Genomic DNA, 20995 nt, shown 5'->3' on the forward strand with positions numbered 1-20995 from the left:
GCAACGAGAGATGTCGATTCTTTCTTTCCTCCGCGACTCTGAATTTTCAAGTCTTTCCCGTGCGGACTTTCAAGGAACGTTTTCACGATAAAAGCGCGATAAAACAAGTCATTTGAATGTTTTTCAGAGATCAGGAACAGACGGCTGCAGCACGAAGCTCTACAGCATCTCATTCAACTTCTACCCACGCCCAATCGCGAGACACTCTGGGCACTTTTGAACTTCTTGAACGTCGTTGCGGCCAACAGTGAGGACCAGAAGAGCGAGACCGGGGATTGGATTCCGGGGAATAAAATGGATACGACAAATCTCGCAACTGTCAGTACCGGCACTTTTCGACTTCGATATTCCCGTTTGATTTTCTTCGAATCGCGCGACGTTGCACCTTGACTTCTCCTCTTTAACCGAGATACGCAAGAAGAATTCTTTATCAGCTAAAGTACGACGGTGAAGTTTTTGCGTTTCTTTTTTCTTTAGCAATTCTGCTAAACGGAGAGGAATTTGATCTTTATAAAAGTCTCTACGTGTGTAATCGACATTTTTATTTGTTTATATATCTAAAAATTTTCGCTTTCTTAGTATATAGCGATGAAGATCTCAAAAATCAATTTAAATTGCTCGTAATGACAAATTTGCAAGGGTAATCGTTGTTATGTATTTTTAATTGCATATCCAGGCGACGAGAAATATATTATTTAAGAGATGTCAGGGAGAAATTGTTTACTTGACAGAGATTGAAAATTAACTTCGATCTCGTTTTTTTTAGTCTGCTACAAGATTCTGCTACGCGTGGCAATCGTTTATATTATATCGCGAACAGGAATTTCTGCATCGAAGCACCGGGCTTAATTAATTCGACACGCGCTCTCGGCTATCGTCAATCATCGAAAAGCGGCGAAAAAATCCGCGTAAATTAGAAATCGATACGTTGTATTTTACGGACGATGCGCAAAATAAAAAATACGATCTCGCGTATTCTAGGTGTTCGCCCCGAATATCCTGCATAGCATGAAGCCCAGTCAGATGAGGTTGGAGGTCTCGGCGGAGAGGGCCGAGGAGAGAATAGACGTGATAAACGTCGTACGGACGCTCCTGGAACACACGTCGACCCTCTTCACGGTACCGACGGCGTTGCTGGACGAAGTGTACCAGCATATGATGGACACCCATCCGGCGGAGCTGGATATCGCCCTGTCTCGTCGCGTCGAAGAGTGAGTATCGCGATTTATCGTCGTCTTCCCAAATAATCGAGCCACCAGAAAGGATGCGTGGACATTTCGTTTTTATAACCGGAATCGTGCGCGATAGTTTTGAATGAAAATGAGAATTTCCTTTCATCAGCTTTCAAAATAAAATTCTCATCATTTTACAATTATAGTATCTGAAATATTAAATATTCATCATTATTAGATTTGCCTATTTCATAATTTACGATTAATCTGATAAAGAATCATCTAAACATTTTGTAGCTTCAGTAAAGAAATAAAGAAACAAAGTTCACAACAGAAAGTACAAGAAACAAGACAAAGTATGTATGTACATTTGTTAAAGTTATTTCTCTTCAAGTGTCATATAGCTGTATATTGACTCTATATAGACTTGAAGTTATAAAATTGACGGACATTACATATTGGTCTCTGAACGACTCTACGGCCGTAAAATATTCTATCGAATATTTTATATTCCTGTAAAAAAGCGGTTTTTTCGGAGTCGTGAATTTTGTCCTTGACCTAACGGGAGTAGGAGCTCTCTCGTTCACGAGCGGCGATCGATGCCGCGAGGTAAAGATGTTCCTCGCGTATTTACGCCCCTCGCGAATCATAGTGTAACAATATTGAAACAAAAACATAGAGGTAAAGTGCCGTACGTGCTCTTGCAGACAATGTGGAGATGATGCGGATCCCTGTAGCGAGGCGGAGACGTTCTCTGTGGAGGAGACGCTGACTATGTCAACAAACACCGCGGCAACGACGACATCGACGAGAAAGGTGCTACGATCATGTATTTTATATCCGTTTATCCGGCTGTTAAATTTTATGTTTGCAACTTAACTTAAGAAGAGAGCGAGACAAAGAACTTGGTTTAAAAAAGGGTCGATTTTATGAGCGCCAAAGAGTCTTTTGAGGAACATTGTATTTAAATGTGTAATTTACACATTTGAAACGAGAATGAATTAAGCTCGTAATTGCGAGATTCACTCTTAATGTCAAATTATACTCTCCTAAATTTTAGATTTAAACCGTTCTTTCCTCAAATGCTTCATTTATGTACTCAAATATAAATCTGTAATTTTAAAGTTATACACATCTCCCGAAATTATACATAGTTTTGAGTTTTGTCAGAATACATATACGATCGCTTTTCAGTGTAATAAAATTAAACTTAGCTGTTTAAACTTACTTAATTTAAAAAAGAATTTAAAATACTATAATAAAATTGCTTTAAACAGAAAGTCCAAGAGAGATTAAATCTAAAATTATATAGAATTACATAAAAGAATTTCATCTCGGCAATATTTAATCGTTATTAAAACATTATCTTATTCTTAAACTCATGTCACGCGTGATGTCGCTAATCGAAAATAAAATTCTTTTGTTTCAGATGTGGACGAGAGAACAATGTCTACATCAGACCGCCGGCGTCGGCGGTGATATAGGACCAAGGCCGCGACGGCCCAAGAGACCAGGAAGCCGGAGAAAGGAGGAGGGCAGGAGCAACAGCGTCGATAGCGGATCGAGCGAAGATCCGTCTGATCCTCGCCGAAAATCCTCGCCAGTAGTGATTACCGCTAGTCTCACCATACCCATGTCCGACGCGTTCACCCTGAACCTCGACGATCCGGACATTCCTTACATCGAGGAAGCGCCGAAGCAACCGAGCGCTCCCCCGAGGCGGCAGAGGCAGAGATCAACCTCTGGTTGCAGCGAAGGTTCGCGTTTCATATATAATTCAATGTCGTTCCATAGATAGTACATGTAGTTACTAGTTGCAAATTATATACCTTTTCTTTAAAAAAAAAACCGTGTGTTTTTTCTTTATACCAATTGATTTCTCTCATTATTTTGTGCACAAAAAAATATTGAGGTAAGATTATCGGAAAATGAATATTTCACGAGATATTTCATAGTAAATTATCGTAAATTATTCACTTTTTGGCCACCCTACCATTACAATACTTTTACTTTACCCTACATTACTTTTTATGTCGAACATTGAGAGAAATCAATTTATACAAAAAAAATTGGGTGGTTTTATAAAAAAAAAAAAAAAAACTAGGTTGATCTTTATATAATTTTGAAAAAAATACCACCCACTTTAAGTCGCGATATTATGTCCCCCTTCGAAACCCTAAAACTTTTGCTTGATATATTTTTTTTACAACCCTGTTAAGATTAAAATTAATTATATATATATTATTTCGCATATTAGACATAAATTTCAAATGAATTTTAAAATACACAAGCAGCAGCTATACTTGACGCATCTTATTGTTAATAATATAGCAGCGATTAAGAAAAAGAAATAAATAAAGCTATCAAAGGCTTTTGATCTTCTCTAAATAAACTATTAGGGAGAAGTAAATATAAAGTTACATCTAAGTAAGCTTGCGGATCCCAAATAAACCACGCTCTCTCTCTCTATCTATCTTTCTTAGCTATATGATAGACACGCTATATACTTATATCATAATTTACGACGAAATTAAAAATGTCGAAGAATCTCGTGAGGTCCCGCGGTCTCGATCTAATATCGTCGCTTTCGCAGGCGGAAGACACGGAAGTGACAGCGCGGTGGGATCCTCGGCGACCCTGTCGGGCGATCAAGCGCCGAGTTCCCCGCCGTCGTGGGCGTCTTCGCCCCCGGCGAGTCCCGACAGCGCGGTCACCGCCGTCTCGTACATCCCGGATCAGCAAGCGGTTCTCCAGAGGGTCTCGTTCACGACCTCAAGCGAGGTGAGGCAAGTGGGCAGGTCGACCGGCCAGCAGGAAGCGAGCAGGAGCACGGCGGCCCCGTACACGCCGAGCATCACCAGCATCGGCGGTGCGGTTTTGAGGCGAGTATATATAATATTCCGCGTTGCGGTTGTAATACCTTCCTTCTCTCCTCCCTCTCTTGCCTCTTCCTTATCTCCTCCCCATTCGAGCTGTAAAAGTTGTCGGAAAGTTTTACAAGACTCTCCCTGGATTTATACTACCTTGTTGCCATGATGATCTTTTTATTGAGATTGATGCGTGCGTGGATACATTAAAAAGACTCGTCCTTCTTCGTGTAACTGTTCGTAACGAAAATATATTTATTTGACTCGTAAACAGTTTTCCTTTGATAGATGTATCACGCGTAGACAAGCTCTTGTTTTATTTCATGATAGGTTTAAGACACAGTTTATTATCGATTTGCGTAGACTCTTGCACAAAGTAACTCTTCAAATTGCATATGAATAAGAAATTTGTTGACGCAAAATTTCGATAAGATTCTCTATATTAATTCTCCGCTATTAATCAATCATCTGGATTAGACTTATTAGAACAAAGTTTCTTACACATGCGAAGATGTTTGCGTAAAAATTTAATCATCACGATATAACTTATAAGACAAATCAACATTACTAATCGAACAAGTGTAATTTATAATAAAAAAATAATTTTCCTTCGTATAATCTTGTAAAAATGTGCAATTTGTTTTAAATAAATTCTGCAAACATTTCGTGCGACCTAACGCGAATTTGTACGCTCGCGCTGATTCAGGTCCAAGACCGCCGATATCGAGAGGATGCTGCAGATCTCGCGGCGGGACGTCGACCTCGCGCCGACCCTGCAGACGGGCAAGAACTCGACGACGGTGACCTCCGGCGAAAGCAAAAAGTACACGAAGAGGCGGTACACGGACACGAGGCATCAGACGCGCCACATACCCGACGCCGACACCCTGGCCGGCAAGACGTCCACGCTCGGCGTGACGTCCACCACGTCGACGTTATCGTCCTCCGTCACCTCGGCGATGACGACGACGCAGAATCAGCGCGTGCAATCGGTCTGGAAGAGGCGGGAACTGATCTCCAGCGCGCCTAAAGATCGGGAGGGATACTTTTAAATTATATATATTCGCGATTGACGTATCGAATCGAGATTCGAGATTGATCGTCGATATCTTCGGTGGATTAGAAGCCGTTTGATCTACCCATTATTATTATTATTATTATTGTTATTATCTTTATATAATAGCGAATAAATTTTTTTTCTAGAAATAAAACTCTAATTTCTTGACGAAAGTTCGATTGCATCGATCTGGAAGTCGATACAATTCGAGGATGCCTCTGAGAAAAGTTGGAAGCAGTATTTTTTCCCCCCATTTATCGTTTTGTTATAGAATATCGGTTTGAATTATTGCAACAAAAGTGCAGTTTTATGCAAAAGAGAGAGACACTAACAATAAGTTCCCTTCTTTAGACTAAACTCGAACGAAAGTTTGTTATTCTGAATAAAGTGAGAATGCGCCGCGCGCAAGATTTATCGACAGATGCCGCGATATATTTTCGATAAACACACATATATATATATATATATATATATATATATATATATATATATATATATATATATACGAGCACCCTAAAGCAGACAGCAGCATATTTTATTCCTGCATATTTTTCAGAAATATCGCTCTAAACATAAATAAGAAAGGTCAAGAATACAAAAATAAGTGCTGTAAAAGAAGAAAGAAGAAGAGAGAAAGGAAGGAAGGCAAATGTATACTGGCTTTATATATCTGCATAACCGCTCGACATGTTGATTTATAAAATATTCACAGTTATAGAAAGCATGTAAATAATTCTGGAGTTTGTTATTTGTAAAAATACACAGAGTCGAGGCGATGGCTATGAAAAAGGAAACATTGTTTTGCAAATTTTTAATCTAGCAACTATTTGCATCAACAGCTTACGACGAATTTGTATTTTCCTCTGTGCTTGGAGAAATATTTTACATAAAAAAAAACTCTGAGAATGCTTTTTCTCACAAACCATTTTGGTTTATATATGCGTCTTTCTTTCAGAGCCAATTGTCTCGAATAACGACTCAATCCATCGCAATGTTGTGTCATCTCTATAAAAAAAAAAAGAAAAAAAAATGTGCCATCCTTCGATAACGCTCGATCTTTCTTCATATCGCACAACTGAAAAATCTATCGCAATGTTTTATCTCTGCAAAAAAACAAAAAAAAAAAATGTGCCTTCGATTACGCTCGATCCGTCATCTCGCACAATTGATCTCGAATCTCGAATTTCGATAGAGCGGCAATCTACTGCCACGTTGATTAAGCGTGGCCTGAATAAAAAGTGTTCCTCCGTACGTTTGATTGTCGCGAAAATGTCGATTGATTCCTAGATTAAGTGCTGTCCTTGCGCTCGCGAAGGATTTCTCCCGGTGACGGAATGCGCATTCTCATTACGCGACGTTTTATCGACCCTTCGCGACCTTGACATTGTATCGGACGGAAAGGACAGGAAAATTGATACATAGAACGTTTTACCTCAGCCTTCGCGATGTAAATATAAAAAAAGTGGTCGCGGTTGCTCGACATCGCATCGACGTCTGAAAATTGTTACGTCTCGTGCTCTTATCTCTTATTAAGTAACTGTCACACCCCCATCAGCGGAAAATGATCGAGAGTCTGAAATTCAATTTGTCTTTTCTAATTCGTCCTCTCTACGACGTGATTATTATCGCAAACTGCCGTGAGGGAGGCGTATTATCGTTGTCGTTAAGTTTTTTTTTTCAATCTAGATAAATAAATGAAAGTTAATTTTTTATCATGCCTTGCAGCTTATATCAACCTCGTCGCACGTCGAATCCATCTGGTAAGATTAATTTCGTCCAGTGTGCTCCTCCTAAATTATCATTATACATAATAAAATATCCTCATGTTTCTTAATTATTATTAATCAGCAATCACCGATATTTTCTAAGATTAATCCATTAAATTGCTTTGTAATCCTTAATCTATATTGTTATAATATATATATAATTAACACACCACAAATATCGAAAAAATAATCTCATAAAAGATACATATCACAAAATATGAAATAATTTAAATATATAAAAATATACAAAATAATTGTCTTAAATATTAATTAATATCGTTGTACGATGATTGTAGTTGTTGATACATATTGTTACGTTCTAATGAAAAGGATAAGCGGTATCAGGACAAGATGCGGTGTCACTGTATACAGTGTGCAACCTCGATAGTGTTTCGTCACGCGACAGTGACGTTCTTGGTCATACACTTACGTCAATATAATATGTTAATCGATATAAACGATAAACATCCTATTCCTCTGAAAATTGCATTTTATTGAAACACTTTTATTATTCAATTTTTCAACGTGCCGTCCTTGACGAGGACTTACATCACGATCGTAATATCATCGAATACGTACGAACTTTACAAAAACAGCCGGCTTAACAAGTAGGTAGGTGCAAATGTGACAAATGTGCCGTTCGAATTTGAACGTAAACGAATATTCGCATATAGATATGTACAGTATACACGATTACATCGTTGATGATCGGCTTGGTATCTAAATCAATAATAAAAGTTAATTGTTAACATTATCTAGTGAACGATAACAATGAAACGAAATATACCGTAACAATCTTAATATCGCGGAATGACGTGAGAATTGCAGTTGCAGTGATAATTTTGCAATCGGCTTAAAGGAAATAAATTTTCCAACTCGACTCTTTGAATCATTGGAATGTGTACAAAATTGATAATTAAAATTACACGCAATGTTTCTTTGTAAAAAACTACAAAAATTAAAATTACACAAAAAATTTCTTTTGTTGATATTATTTTATGAAGTAATATAAAAATTAATTATGCTCTATTACATAGAGTTTGTCAAATTGTGAATGTTTTAAGAGATGATTTTCATGCCATTATATGCTTCAAAGAGTTAGGACCGATTGTTCGAACTTCTTGGTAAGTTTTACCCGACAAATAGCATATCTTCATCTCTTTTTCACAACTTATCTGAAAAGAGACGAAAATAGGCTACCTGTTGGGTAAAACTTACCAAGAAGTTGGAATAATCGGCCCTTAGTGAACAATTCTTTCTTAACTGCATGTAATATTCTTCCTTCATTATTATTATTTATCATATTAATATAACTGCAAGTTATCAATTCGATGTTCATTTTTATTTTGACGCAAAATTATCTCTGCAACTTTAGCATCCATTTTATTACGATATGTTCGTCGCGATAAGGTATTGGAACGAATAATCAGGTGAAGACCTTTTACAAAAGTCTCTCAAATTGAAGAGCATATTGCAATACTTAGGGAGTCGCGACTGATCTCGCTGCGTATTCGCCTTATCAAGTAGATCTTAATTTCTAGTTCAATTTCGCGTCCGTACGACCGCAAGTTTCTTTTTTTTTTTTTTACGAGGATCGGGCGGTAATAAATTAAATTTCGACTCGTACGATGCAAATGTACGATTATTCAGGATAGCATCTGGGCTCGAGTGACGACCTTCAGAGACGATCTTGAACGAATCGCAATTTTGCAATTTAGCACGAGTACATATTTTAACGAGGCCGGCTCTCGAACAGCGTTACATAAATATCTCTGAAAATAAAGGTACGCAGATTGCATGATAACAATAATTACTATAGATAAAGAAATCATAAGCGATAAAATATAATAATACTACTCGGGTAGAAGAAAAAAAAAAATAAAGAAAAACAAATGTATGTCCGGATTTTCCACGAGCAATAAAACTTTTGTCTCGCGTGTGCAAGTACACACATACGTAGATTTATATATATATATATATATATATATATATATATAATTTTTGTCTCTCTCTCTATATATATAATATATTAAAACAATCACTATAAAATATAAATATATTTATATATTCATAATATATAATATATATCTCTCTTTTTTTCTTGCCGTTTCACGGCTAGCTGCCTACAGGGCTGGACGGATGCGATGCTGTAATGTAATTTCACCTTCCTCTCGCGGCGAGGAAAAGTATAAGAGTATATATAAACTGCTAGATAGAGATAAAATAATATAAGGGAAAGTACAATGCAGAAAGGAGAAGAAGAAAAAAAAAACGTATCACGTATCCTGCGACTTTCACGGCAATCCGTTATATTAGCCGAACAGTAATAATCAACGATTAAGTTTCTCTTGAGAAAAAAATTATAATTTTTAACAATATAAAAAATTAGTTATTAAATAATTAATTCCTTCTATATTAAAATTCAATTATTAACATACAAAGTGCTGCAATGATAAAATTGATTGCAATTAGCATTAATCAATATTGGTGCAAGCGGTTCTTGATTACCGATATAATTTCTTTTTTGTTAAATCGATTTATATTATGCAACTTAATTCAATTATGTGACTTTTAAAACGTGTAACAATTTCTACATAATAAGTGTGATATATCACGAATATAACTTTAATAAGAATAAACATTAATATAGTAAACGTTACAAAGTACTTGTTTTGGACGGAAAATTGTTGATAATACTAATAATATAATACGATACACAACACTGAGATATATACATAATAAATCAGAGTGTTAATTATTAAATTCGGTAACGATTCATTGCCGTGTCTGTATAGAAATCTACACATATTTTAATGCGAATATATATATATATATCGTCGCTCTTGAAAATTTTAAAACATTTTACACAACTATCACTATATTAACAGTCGAGAGTTTCAGTTAGAATACACATACAGACTTACGATAGAAACGTAGTCGTAATAATTGTATGCGTGTATATAACACAAATGTAGAGACCGTATATGCTGTGCAATACTTGAACTTTGCAACTTAATTTATCGAGCTTAATATTCAATTAAACTCTGATGTTACGCTTAATTAAATGGTGATAGCAAAGGTTAGCTATTGCAGTTTGTGTGAGAATACGGTTACGTAATAAAATAACTCTCTGGCAACACGTGCGACTGAGATAATCCTCGTATGTTATTGTATCACAAGCCGGATTATTTCATACTTACTATTTTTGAAACACGTTGGAAATCTAATTAATAAAAATTCTCAATACACATGATTAACGAATTTCAAATAAAGAGATGTGTAAAATGGAGATCAGATTCGCGATGATTTTTAAAATCACTTACGTATATGAACTTTTAATGATCGTCATCTCAACGATTTTTTTTTGTTCATTATCAGTTCTCTCTTTTTTTTTTGACGTGTAAATATGAATGTACTTAATAATAATAATGTACTTAATAAGGCAAGACAATAGAATGGAATTGCTATAGTATAGAGCCTTGTGAAATAGAATGCACATACACATACATATATTTTTTATCTTGTAAATTTTGTCATAAAAACTCTTGTTAGAGTTAATAATATCTTTTTCTATTCTTGTTTAATTAAAATTCATATTTTTGTCGTAATATATTTACATTTTTGTTAAAGAAATAAGAATCAACTTTTTATTTACGATTAGTTTAAGACAATTTACAATCGATATGAAAGTTAGATTTTTTATTAAATTTATTATACCCTGTAAAAATGTGTGTAATATGTGCAAATTTTATTGCTGACTAAGATTTGTGAAAATACGATATTAAATCAGAATTGATTATTTTCTATTTTATACACATTTATATACTGCACATTAAATTTTTTTTTGTTACTATACATACATCACGATAACGATTTTTATCATATTTATATAACAATATTAACTTTTATCTATTTCCTACAACATGAATATATTTCTTTATTTTCGTCCATTCTATTTTCTCGCCAGTACTCTTACAGTTCACTATCCGTATTCTATGAATCGATTTATATCGAATATAGACATCGTGTAAGGATATAGTAGAAAAGTGTAAAGTGACGTAATACTTGACGAGTTGCCGTCAATCTCGCGTTTGATCTGGATTTGCTTAATATTTAATTCAGGTAGCTTCCGAGAGCTTCGGAGGCGAGATTATCGATCGCGTTTATCAGCCTATTTACATTCCGCCGTAGTAAAACGATAAATTTCTAGGGAGCGATTCGATTCTCGTCTCTTCGGAATTAATTTAAAGTCTCATTATACATATCAAAATCATCGGGCGACAAAGTAGCTGAACACAAGAGCCTCGTCCTCTCAATTTCGTTCCTTAATTGCGTTCTTAATTGCGCACGGAAATTAACAAAAAATAATAATCGGAGACCATCTACCATTGATGAAACGTACCTCGTGAAACTATTTCTAGTAGACGTCGTCGTTGCCGTCAGCTGACTTCCTGTCACGGCGTCCTTAAACGATCGACACTTGCGAACTCTCTCTCTCTCTCTCGCGTGTCAATAATAACACGTGACAGGGGAGAGAGAAAGGCATCGAAGGAGAGGCTAAACTTCCGTCGAGTGTGTCTGTATACGCACTTTCTTCTGCGAGCCGTTCCTCGACAGGGTCGGACTTTGCGTCGAGAAGCCGGGATTATGGATGCCGAGAGGTTTCGGCTTCTTCAGGGAACTCCTGAGGGGTGAGGCCGTGCTGGCCGCGCTCCCGGAAGTTGCCACCGACGCCGTCGATCCGTTTCCGGCTCCGCCGGCGTACGGTTTCCCGCCGGCGTACGGTTTCCCGCTGGCGTCTGTCATCGAGATCGAACCACCTGCGGAAACGAGATGGCGGAATTAATAACGCGATCATCTCCCTCTCATTCGTCGGCAAAGTTTTTTTTATATCATAAGGCTCCTGGCTCCTTGCCGACCATGTCGAAATCGTGACGTCAGAGGCGAGAAAACACAAAATTTCTTAGATGCCATTTCGAAATGAAAAAATATTTCGATGAAACAGCACTTTAGATGGTTTTAGCACACTCTTAAAAAACCCCGAAAACTATCCTTTCCCCTTTATAATCAATCAACAGCTGTAAAATGTAATATTATGAAGCCCAGTCCGTCTGGTCTTTGCACATGCGCAGTCATTCCGCATGTCAAAGTCTGATATCTCGATCATTTTACAGATGTTGATTGATTATAAAGGGAAAAGGATAGTTTTCGGGGTTTTTTAAGAGTGTGCTAAAGCCATCTGAAGTGCTGTTTAATCGAAATATCTTTTCATTAAAAAATGGCATCTAAGAATTTTTAGCGTGTGCTTTCTCGCCTCTGACGTCACAATCCAATATGGCCGCGGTGAGCACCCAGGAGCCATAAGTATATACTTTCAAACTAGAAATGCTATCTGTCATAGATGCGTCAATATATCGTGGAAATTAGGGTAGAGCAACCTTCATGTAATATGTAATAAGACGAATATTCGATATTAGCGAAGAGTTAAGCCTAGTCTACAATAGAGTCGTAAGGTCGTAAACGTAAGAAATTGACCAATCACAGTCGATTATTCTCCTCGAATTCAACTGTGATTGGTCAATTTCTTACGTTTACGACCTTACGACTCTATTGTAGACTAGCCCTTAGGGTGAAAACCCATGGACTGATATTTTCCGCGTAACGCGTACCGCGTAACCAATCAGAGCTGTTCCGCGTTTCCTTTACGCGGAATTGAATGTTCTGATTGGTTACGCGATACGCGTTACGCAGAAAATATCAGTCCATGGGTTTTCACCCTTAGAGCGAAATGAGAGAGCAAAATACTAAATTGGTTTGGTGACTTTTTTTATATACCCTGGGCATTATTAGAAAGCAAATATTGCGTATGACATTTTTAAAATTTTAGTTTCTGTCTCGAAAGATATATGTATGAACTGAGTAAATTAAAAATATCAATAGATGCTGCTCTAAATACTTACTCGTTTAATAATACTTGAAGTTAGCTGCCTGGAATTCACTTGACCGAATTATTGTTCTCACTACACCGACGCGATATCTAAGCACAACAATCGCCTGAGATTTTTCTCGACACTCCCGATACTACGCAAGATTTATATTTAGAGACGATAATAAATCTAAAATCGTAACTCACACGGATGCAATGAATAAATATGATTCTTATGACCGTAATGCATTGTTATATAATTTCTCGGAAACGCGAGTTAAGTATCGTTGTTACGACGTGAATTATTCGAACGCTATAATTTCTATTACACACGATATTTATACGTAAATCTGCATTGAATATATAAAATACGCGAGTGAGAATCGTGAAAACTTGAGCCCGATCTCCGCGATAGTCGAGACAATACTATATAAGCACGAAAGCAGAGAAACATGAGATAGGACTCGCGCGAGTAGAGGGGGAAGCGACTTCGGCCGGTTTGTTTATACACAAACGGCTGTGAAACGAGATAAGCGTGCGATTCCAACAAGGACAGGAAAAGAAAGAGAAAAGGAAAGAGAAAAGCTCAGCTGTTCGTGCGTATATGTGTATGTCTATCGACGTGTGTTTAAGAAATGACATAAATGCACGGCGATTTTTCTATGAAAAAGATATAAGCACACGCGGCCTATATAGTTTCGTCCTCCTAAAAAAAGGTTAGAAACTCACGAAGAAAGAGAAAACGAAGCGTTTGTCGCGTTTAAAATTCTTTTACATTTTATTGCTAGTCTCGATTACCAGAGAGACAAAGAGTAGTTTTAAGAAACTTGAAACCCCGGACACTTTGCTCCTCTCTTTATAATCTTCTATCCTCTTTAGTGTCTGTTTATCTCGTTTCAATTTTCGCAGAAACTGTCGTGTTCGATGTGATATTTTATGTCATCGCATTTCTAAATGGATTAACTCACGTTACCGCATATTGTAAACAAAAGCGATCTCGTTTTGCGACAAGTTCTTTTTCCCCCGCGCACGAATGTCCTCGTACATTTTAATTTAGTTTAATTATTTATTGTTCTCGCTTAATAACATTTCGATATCACCGCTCTAGGATTAGTCTGAACTTTCACACTCGTGTCACACACACACACACACACACAGACGCGTTATTCAATTTGTAATATTGTCAAGAATAATAAATCAATTACGTAATGAATTCGCGATACGTTCGTTAATAACTAATGATAAAATTATTTTATCACATCATTCGCGCGTTTTGTATAATATGTATACGTCAATATTACGTTTATATATTCGATACACTAATAATTAAACTAGCGGACGAAACTGCACATACTATACATTTAATATAGAAACGTCGCGTTTAAAAGAAACTAGCGGGGAGTGTGCATACTATATACATAATAGAAACGTCGCGTAAAAGAAACTAGACACTAGCGATGACGTCACGACAGCCATGTTTAATTCGCCTAGTACCTCGAAATCACGGAGTCGGATCGATCCTATCGAAATCGAATCGATCCTGTCGGCTTGACCGGAAACGGATATTGAGATATTTAGCACTTTGGCTCGTCCATTATGTCGTGCGCGGCCGTTTGCGCGGGAGCTTGAGCAAAGTGTCGGGCTTTTGTGGTGTAAATATCGTATAATCGGCGTCCTGCATCGCGCATCGCGAGTCAGTGGGAAGAGTCGCCGTGATAAACGCTGAAATTACGATCGCCATCGTGATTATATCGCGGCAGGGCATTACGGTCGAAAGACTCGCTCGTTCCGTTACGACTCCTCGGTTAACGAGAATAAATATCGTCCGCGAGTGAGTATATATCGTATCGGGAGTGTCGAAAAATGTATCGGGAGTGCCGTAAAACGTCGGGCGAGTCTCGTGCTACGCGTTTGTACTGTTTTTCACGTCGATGGTGCGAGTGGGCGACAGATTCGTCAAGTGAACTCCGCGCGACCGTAGCATCCAGGCATCGTTAACAAGTAAGTGTTCAGTTGCCGAATGAAATTAAGTTATCGAGAATCAATAGTTTGCTAATAAATATGTAGTATCGAAAGAAAAGTATCGAATGATCGCTGTATTATGCGAAAATATGATATATATCGCGATAGCGCGACAGTTTCATCAAGTTAACTCCGCGCGACCGTAGCATCCAGGCATCGTTAACAAGTAAGTGTTCAGTTGCCGAATGAAATTAAGTTATCGAGAATCAATAGTTTGCTAATAAATATGTAGTATCGAAAGAAAAGTATCGAATGATCGCTGTATTATGCGAAAATATGATATATATCGCGATAGCGCGACAGTTTCATCAAGTTAACTCCGCGCGACCGTAGTTCAAAGCATTCTTAAATAATCAATGATAGATGAATGTTCGATATAAAGATCCTCTCTCCAATTTTTATAAAACTCTTTGTATATTTATTACTCGTCATTTGAGGCTATTGATATACTAAATTGATATATAATTGTATACACAGAGAGAATTTTTATTTAGAATTTACCCTGAAAATCATGGTAATCGTGGGGTAATATGGAAAGAATTTTAAAAATATGTTTGATTAATTTTACCATACTTTTAGTAAAATTAATCAAACATATTTTATATTTTATTGTGATAGATATGTTATTATTTTTTATTGTGATAAATATTAATCAGAGAAATTTTCAGAAAATTCTTTCCATATTGTCCCACGATTACCATGATTTTCAGGGTAAATTCTAAATAAAAATTCTGTGTGTGTATACATATGCAATGTTGCGCAATATCGATACGCGTAGAACGAACGCTGTAAAACAGCGAGGAAAGAATTTTTCTTTTTTTATGATCGAACGTAAAATAAGGTTAGAAATGTAAATTGCTTGTAAAATGCTTGAAAATTACGAGTGAACTCGGTGTATCGGTGAAGGTCTTATACGCAGCGATGCGTGAAATAAGCCGCGAGCGTACATAGTCGCTACATATATTACGTTGTTCAGCGCATCTCGCTATGCAACGTGATGAGCAAATGCATGCCAAGACGCACCACAATCCGGGCTGCACATTCTGTATTCGCGTATAATAAGACCGCAAGTAAGGCGTAAGAGAGAGAACGTGGTCGCACCCTCGGTAATCTTCTCATCCCCCTCTGTCTGTTTATTTACGCACAGCATCGTTCTCCGAACTTCATCACCTTCCCAGACGTATATTTCTCGTACTTCGTGAGAGGTATATTGACTTCCTGTCAGCCGGTTAAATGAAAACGTCTTTCGCGTACGAGTTGGCCAAATATCGGCAAATTACGCACGATATAAATTATCTAATTTCGCGGCAAAATCAAGAAACGGGGTGTTTCGGAAGGAAAAAAAAATGCGGCGCGTTAATGAAGACAGATGCCTCGTTTACGACCTCGTGTAACCCGGAAAAAGTATATATAGCCGTTGCAAATTGCATTAACCCGAAAATGTTATTTAAGACCTTAAATACTTTATTTAATTCTTTCTTGTATATATACGCGTCTTCGTGATATTCATAATATATTGAATATTACCTCGTCGCTTTATCATGTATATCGTATTTAAGGCTCCTGGGTGCTCACCGCGGCCATATTGGATTGTGACGTCGAGGCGAGAAAGCACACGCTAAAAATTCTTAGATGCCATTTTTTAATGAAAAGATATTTCGATTAAACAGCACTTCAGATGGCTTTAGCACACTCTTAAAAAACCCCGAAAACTATCCTTTTCCCTTTATAATCAATCAACATCTGTAAAATGATCGAGATATCAGACTTTGACATGCGGAATGACTGCGCATGTGCAAAGACCAGACGGACTGGGCTTCATAATATTACATTTTACAGCTGTTGATTGATTATAAAGGGGAAAGGATAGTTTTCGGGGGTTTTTAAGAGTGTGCTAAAGCCATCTGAAGTGCTGTTTCATCGAAATATTTTTTCATTTCGAAATGGCATCTAAGAAATTTTTGCGTGTGTTTTCTCGCCTCTGACGTCCCGATTTCGACATGGTCGGCAAGGAGCCAGGAGCCTTAATGTTAAACACGGACGGTGATGCAGCAAAGGCGCAATTATGTACACATTTCGCGTTAAACGGACACGCTTTGAGCCCAGGCGTTGATCGCATTAACGCTATTAATCCCATTAATCGTTTGGCGCGTTTTCGCGCCAGACATCAACGTCGAATGGAATATGGATTTGAACACACATCAGGTGGGTCGAAGCAGGATTTCGCGAAATTAAACGACTGTCCAGTCCGGTCTTACCGTTCGTTGGTTGGTGATATTCCCGATATCCTGGATTATTTATGGTACCTCCACGGGGATCCGTGACGACCCTAATCTTGGTCGGGTCGCCGCCTCTTCGGGCGTAAATGCCCTCGTAAACGGCGGACACCAGTACGCCGAAGTTTAGAGCGATGGCAGCCAACTGTAACGATAAAATATACGTACGATTTATCGAAAGTGTCGCGATCAAAGTTTTACGATGCGAAATTATGTACAACGTTAACAGTCCTTTAAACGATCATATTCAGAATCGACGATCTTGAAATCGGCGCGTATAATCTTACGATTTACTTCGAAATAAATTATATTTCTTTTTATCATCACTTTGCCAGTGACATGTTTATGAAATTAAATCGATATAGAAGCGAAAAGACTCATATATAATATATTATGATAAAATATTTAAGGCTTTTTTTTTCAAGATTTAAAATTGGTAAAAGTTTTGTATAAATTTGAACACACAAATCTCTCTCTTGCCAGAATTTTTTTATTTCAAATTCTTAATTCTAGATATTGATTTTGCTACACGCTTTTGCACACAACGCGGAATAAAATTAAAAGATGCGAGTCTTATTTCACAGATTCGCATATAATTACACTATAAACTCCGCATTAACACTCTATATACAATTTATTCTTTAAAAAAAAAATAAATTACTTTTACATACTTTTCATTCTGAGACAAGAACTTATATTCCGCGGGATCAATCCACGTCAAATGAGAGAACGCATCTATCCGAGGATCAAATAAAGAATAAAGCCACGAACGTGCCCGGGATGTGAAATTTTACGTATACGCGAGTAAGTCCTAACTATTTCTCCCGAGACTCGCGCATTTATTTTGTTTTTCTCCGCTAATTGGCTCGCGGACGCCAATTACACGTCCAATCACACCGTCAGCCGCTCTAATTCGCCGACTAATGTCACACCGCCCGTGTTATTTCCATCGGGGGACCTCGCTGTACACAGAGACTTGGCGATTCCGACCCGCGATTCCTATTATCTTGTACAACAAATATCCGTCGTACACGTCGTCATCGAGCGCGAACGAACGTTTCATTCTCCTATTCTTTCGAGCGTCGTCCTTTCTTACGCGGCGTGCGAGAAACTAGGAGATCCCTGTCGCGTATAAGTACACTATCGATACGAGAGGAGAGAAGCATCGTCCGTAGGTGGCGATCGGCTGGACTGACGGACGGATGGTGGAAGGAGCGCGCGAGAAAAAGGGAGAGACAATTTAATTAGGGCCAACACAAAGAGAAGCCGCGCGCGTCATTGTTGTTCCGCCGCTATAATTAATCCGGTGTGTGTGTGTTTGCCTTCTTTTTGTCCTCCGTCGCGAGCTTCTCTCACCTACACACGTGATATGATAAAAGGGAACCCTCTCCTCCCTTGTGCCTTTCGTTTATCAAGGTGATAAGTTATTTTTCCTACCGCGTTGGTATGCAAAAAGAGAGAAAGAGAGAGGGAGAGAGCCAAGTATACGAAGCGGAAACGGAAATGTTGAAAGATATCCACGCTATTTACATGACATTCGCGCGGTTTTACGAGTATTTCACGCATTATTTAGCCACTGGAACACCCGTTATATACGAATAGGATGATTTCATGGCGTCGCGATAAGAGTCCTGCGAGATATAGCGGCTATTACGTGTGGCACTCGAGAGATTTTTTTTTATGTGGTACTTCTGTCGCAAAACGTTATTTAAACGTGGCTCCTGAGAGTTTATTTGAGGAAGCTATTTCGAGTAATTATCACTTTACTTGGAGCGTAAATTCTTTAACGTTACAACTCATCTTTTTCTCAGATTACGAATTATCGAGGCAAATATTTAAATATAATGAAAGATTTTAATTACTTTTATTATTTTCGTATTCCGCGTTAAAACATTATCACGTGGCGCAATAGTATCACACTGATATAACATCGAGATAACGAAAGCAAGAACTTTAAACTAGATTGAACCATCTCGAGTGACGAGGTACTACCTTGTGTTGTTTCTGCTTATTCATTCTGTCCAATTCGATCTCGTCCTTGGCCCGTTTCAAAAGACTCCGTTTCCTTTTCTCCATCATTGTATACTTTCGCCGATAAAACATCAACATACCACACACACTCTCTTTTTTTTAATACAATAAAAAAAAAGTCTCCGCTTTGAAGAGAAACTCGAGCCAAAAATACACGATACACGATCGATCAATCTTTATCAGAAACGTTCGCTTCCTCTTCTTTGGTTTGGTCTTCTTTGAGACTCTTTGGTCTTCTTTGAGACGCGGACGGCAAAAAACTAAGGTGACCAAGAGAAATACATGTAACTAATATCTTCGAAAGTGGCAAAAAAGTGTCACATTTATTGCTCCAACTCGCGCGCGATGACGAATGACTGAGAACATGGCTGAGAAAGAAAAAGAAGAAAAAAAATTCGCGAAGCCGAGAACCGAAGGCGAGTTCGCTGACGATCGGCACCGAAACACTCACTGCGGGTCCGCCAATGTCGGCTCATTGTTTTAAAAGTATCTACGAGTCGCGGCTACTCCGACACATACTAAGTTGGCTAAAGAAGGGGGGAGGGGCAGCTTAAAAGAACACCTGAGCCTCCGGTTCACGATCAGGTGGCTTCTAAAGCGTTTAATTCTCCGGTCAGATATACGTTTTCCGGCTCGTTAACGTCTCGCTGACACGCGAGCGAAACTATTTTATTATTATTATTATAATCGGAATCCTTTTGGATATTTTATGTTTCATCTTCTCTCTGCCTTTAATTCTTCGACGAATTAAATTCTGCACATCCCCGAAGGCGGCAAAAGAGAATAAGTCTTAGAATAATCCAGTCTTAAGTATACTCGCAATGTTGTAATCCAATTGAATTATTACACAACGAAGGGAAATCTCGGGGAGATATCCTGCTGGGGGGATCATAATATCCTTGAGAATTTCTCACACGACAGAAGACGAGTGTGACGTCTACAATATTTCTAGACAATATTTTTAAAAATATACCAAATGTAACCACATTTCCAAGAGACTTATTCTCGGAATATATCGCGACAATTTCCAATTCAAATTTTCACTCATTTTTTACCGAAATAATTTTTGAATATTCTCTACGAAAATAACTTTGGTAATTTATACTCTGCATTATAATATATTGGTAGTATTTTAAATATATTAAGCTATATATTTTGAACATTTCCCAGAATGATTCTAATATATCTCGAAGATTTTCATCTTCGATGTAAAAATAAAATAAAATGAAAAAGAAATAAAAAATAAAAATAGAATAAAATTTTATATAATTTAACAACTTATCTGACATGTGCAAAATTCAATTTGAACGAATTTATCGCGAGAGAGAATTTATTTTAAAAATGACATCCACGACTTTAACCTTTTATCCAGAACTTTTAAGGCTCCTGGGTGCTCACCGCGGCCATATTGGATTGTGACGTCAAAGGCGAGAAAGCACACGCTGAAAATTCTTAGATGCCATTTTTTAATGAAAAGATATTTCGATTAAACAGCACTTCAGATGGCTTTAGCACACTCTTAAAAACCCCCGAAAACTATCCTTTTCCCTTTATAATCAATCAACATCTGTAAAATGATTGAGATATCAGACTTTGATATGCGGAATGACTGCGCATGTGCAAAGACCAGACGGACTGGGCTTCATAATATTACATTTTACAGCTGTTGATTGATTATAAAGGGGAAAGGATAGTTTTCGGGGTTTTTTAAGAATGTGCTAAAGCCATCTAAAGTGCTGTTTCATCGAAATATTTTTTTATTTCGAAATGGCATCTAAGAAATTTTATTAGCGTGTTTTCTCGCCTCTGACGTCACGATTTCGACATGGTCGGCAAGGAGCCAGGAGCCTTAAACTTACAATTTTTCTGCTCGCTCAC

At 37.6% G+C, this 20995-nt stretch overlaps 2 protein-coding genes across 2 annotated transcripts in view; one reads left to right on the top strand and one right to left on the bottom strand.

Annotated features, from left to right (window-relative positions):
• The window catches only part of Rhogap102a (Rho GTPase activating protein at 102A), a 34763-nt gene extending 27089 nt beyond the window's left edge, over positions 1-7674 (top strand). The window contains exons 7-12 of the mRNA XM_083046731.1: positions 128-318; positions 982-1211; positions 1880-1988; positions 2602-2929; positions 3766-4054; positions 4746-7674. Of these exons, the coding sequence (XP_082902857.1) occupies positions 128-318; positions 982-1211; positions 1880-1988; positions 2602-2929; positions 3766-4054; positions 4746-5091 (1493 nt within the window). The 3' untranslated portion in view covers positions 5092-7674. The remainder of the gene's footprint in view (positions 1-127; positions 319-981; positions 1212-1879; positions 1989-2601; positions 2930-3765; positions 4055-4745) is intronic.
• Positions 7675-8408: 734 nt separating this feature from the next.
• LOC145941001 (uncharacterized) overlaps positions 8409-20995 on the bottom strand; it is a 49991-nt gene continuing 37404 nt past the window's right edge. The window contains exons 5-6 of the mRNA XM_083046742.1: positions 17069-17231; positions 8409-11682 (exon numbers count right to left, since the gene is read on the bottom strand). Coding sequence (XP_082902868.1) covers positions 11420-11682; positions 17069-17231 — 426 coding nt within the window. The 3' untranslated portion in view covers positions 8409-11419. The remainder of the gene's footprint in view (positions 11683-17068; positions 17232-20995) is intronic.

Source organism: Prenolepis imparis, unplaced genomic scaffold, assembly GCF_030444845.1.
Source record: "Prenolepis imparis isolate NDT839.2.m4 unplaced genomic scaffold, iyPreImpa1.0 SCAF_1, whole genome shotgun sequence".
In the NCBI taxonomy this organism is placed as follows: domain Eukaryota; kingdom Metazoa; phylum Arthropoda; class Insecta; order Hymenoptera; family Formicidae; genus Prenolepis; species Prenolepis imparis.